At 51.4% G+C, this 389-nt stretch overlaps 1 protein-coding gene across 1 annotated transcript; it reads right to left on the minus strand.

Moving 5' to 3' along the window:
* T265_16340 (hypothetical protein) lies at window positions 1-269 on the minus strand (the record flags this gene model as incomplete). The annotated part of the gene is made up of 1 exon (XM_009179949.1): window positions 1-269. A coding segment is annotated over one exon (269 nt), but the record flags the coding sequence as incomplete, so codon positions are not given.
* Window positions 270-389: the final 120 nt, after the last annotated feature.

The raw sequence follows: 389 nt of genomic DNA on the forward strand, positions 1-389 counted from the left end.
CTAACCTGTAGACGAAGAATCATGTCCAAAAACTCAGCATCCGGTTCAAGTGGAGTGCCACTTGCCGCTGCAGCTGATGAAGTGGCTCTTTGAAACCGAGTGACAGAGAACGGGCGGCTTTGAGGTTCGGGTAGACCATCACTGGCCCCGCTTCCAGTGGAGGTGAACATGACACCATGGATGTTGCTCAACGAACTACTCTCAAGCAATTGAAGACCAGGCCCGGCGCGGAGACCCGGAAAGGCCGGCAAACTGGCGCGCTGATCATCCATCCGGTCACCCTGGAAAGAGGTAAGTAGATAGGTAAGGTTCATTTGAATCATTACGTAGTATGAACAGATCTGTAAACGAGTTACCCACAGGTGCCAAACACTTGGTGATGAACACTT

This window comes from Opisthorchis viverrini, assembly GCF_000715545.1.
Source record: "Opisthorchis viverrini unplaced genomic scaffold scaffold27415, whole genome shotgun sequence".
Lineage (NCBI taxonomy): Eukaryota > Metazoa > Platyhelminthes > Trematoda > Opisthorchiida > Opisthorchiidae > Opisthorchis > Opisthorchis viverrini.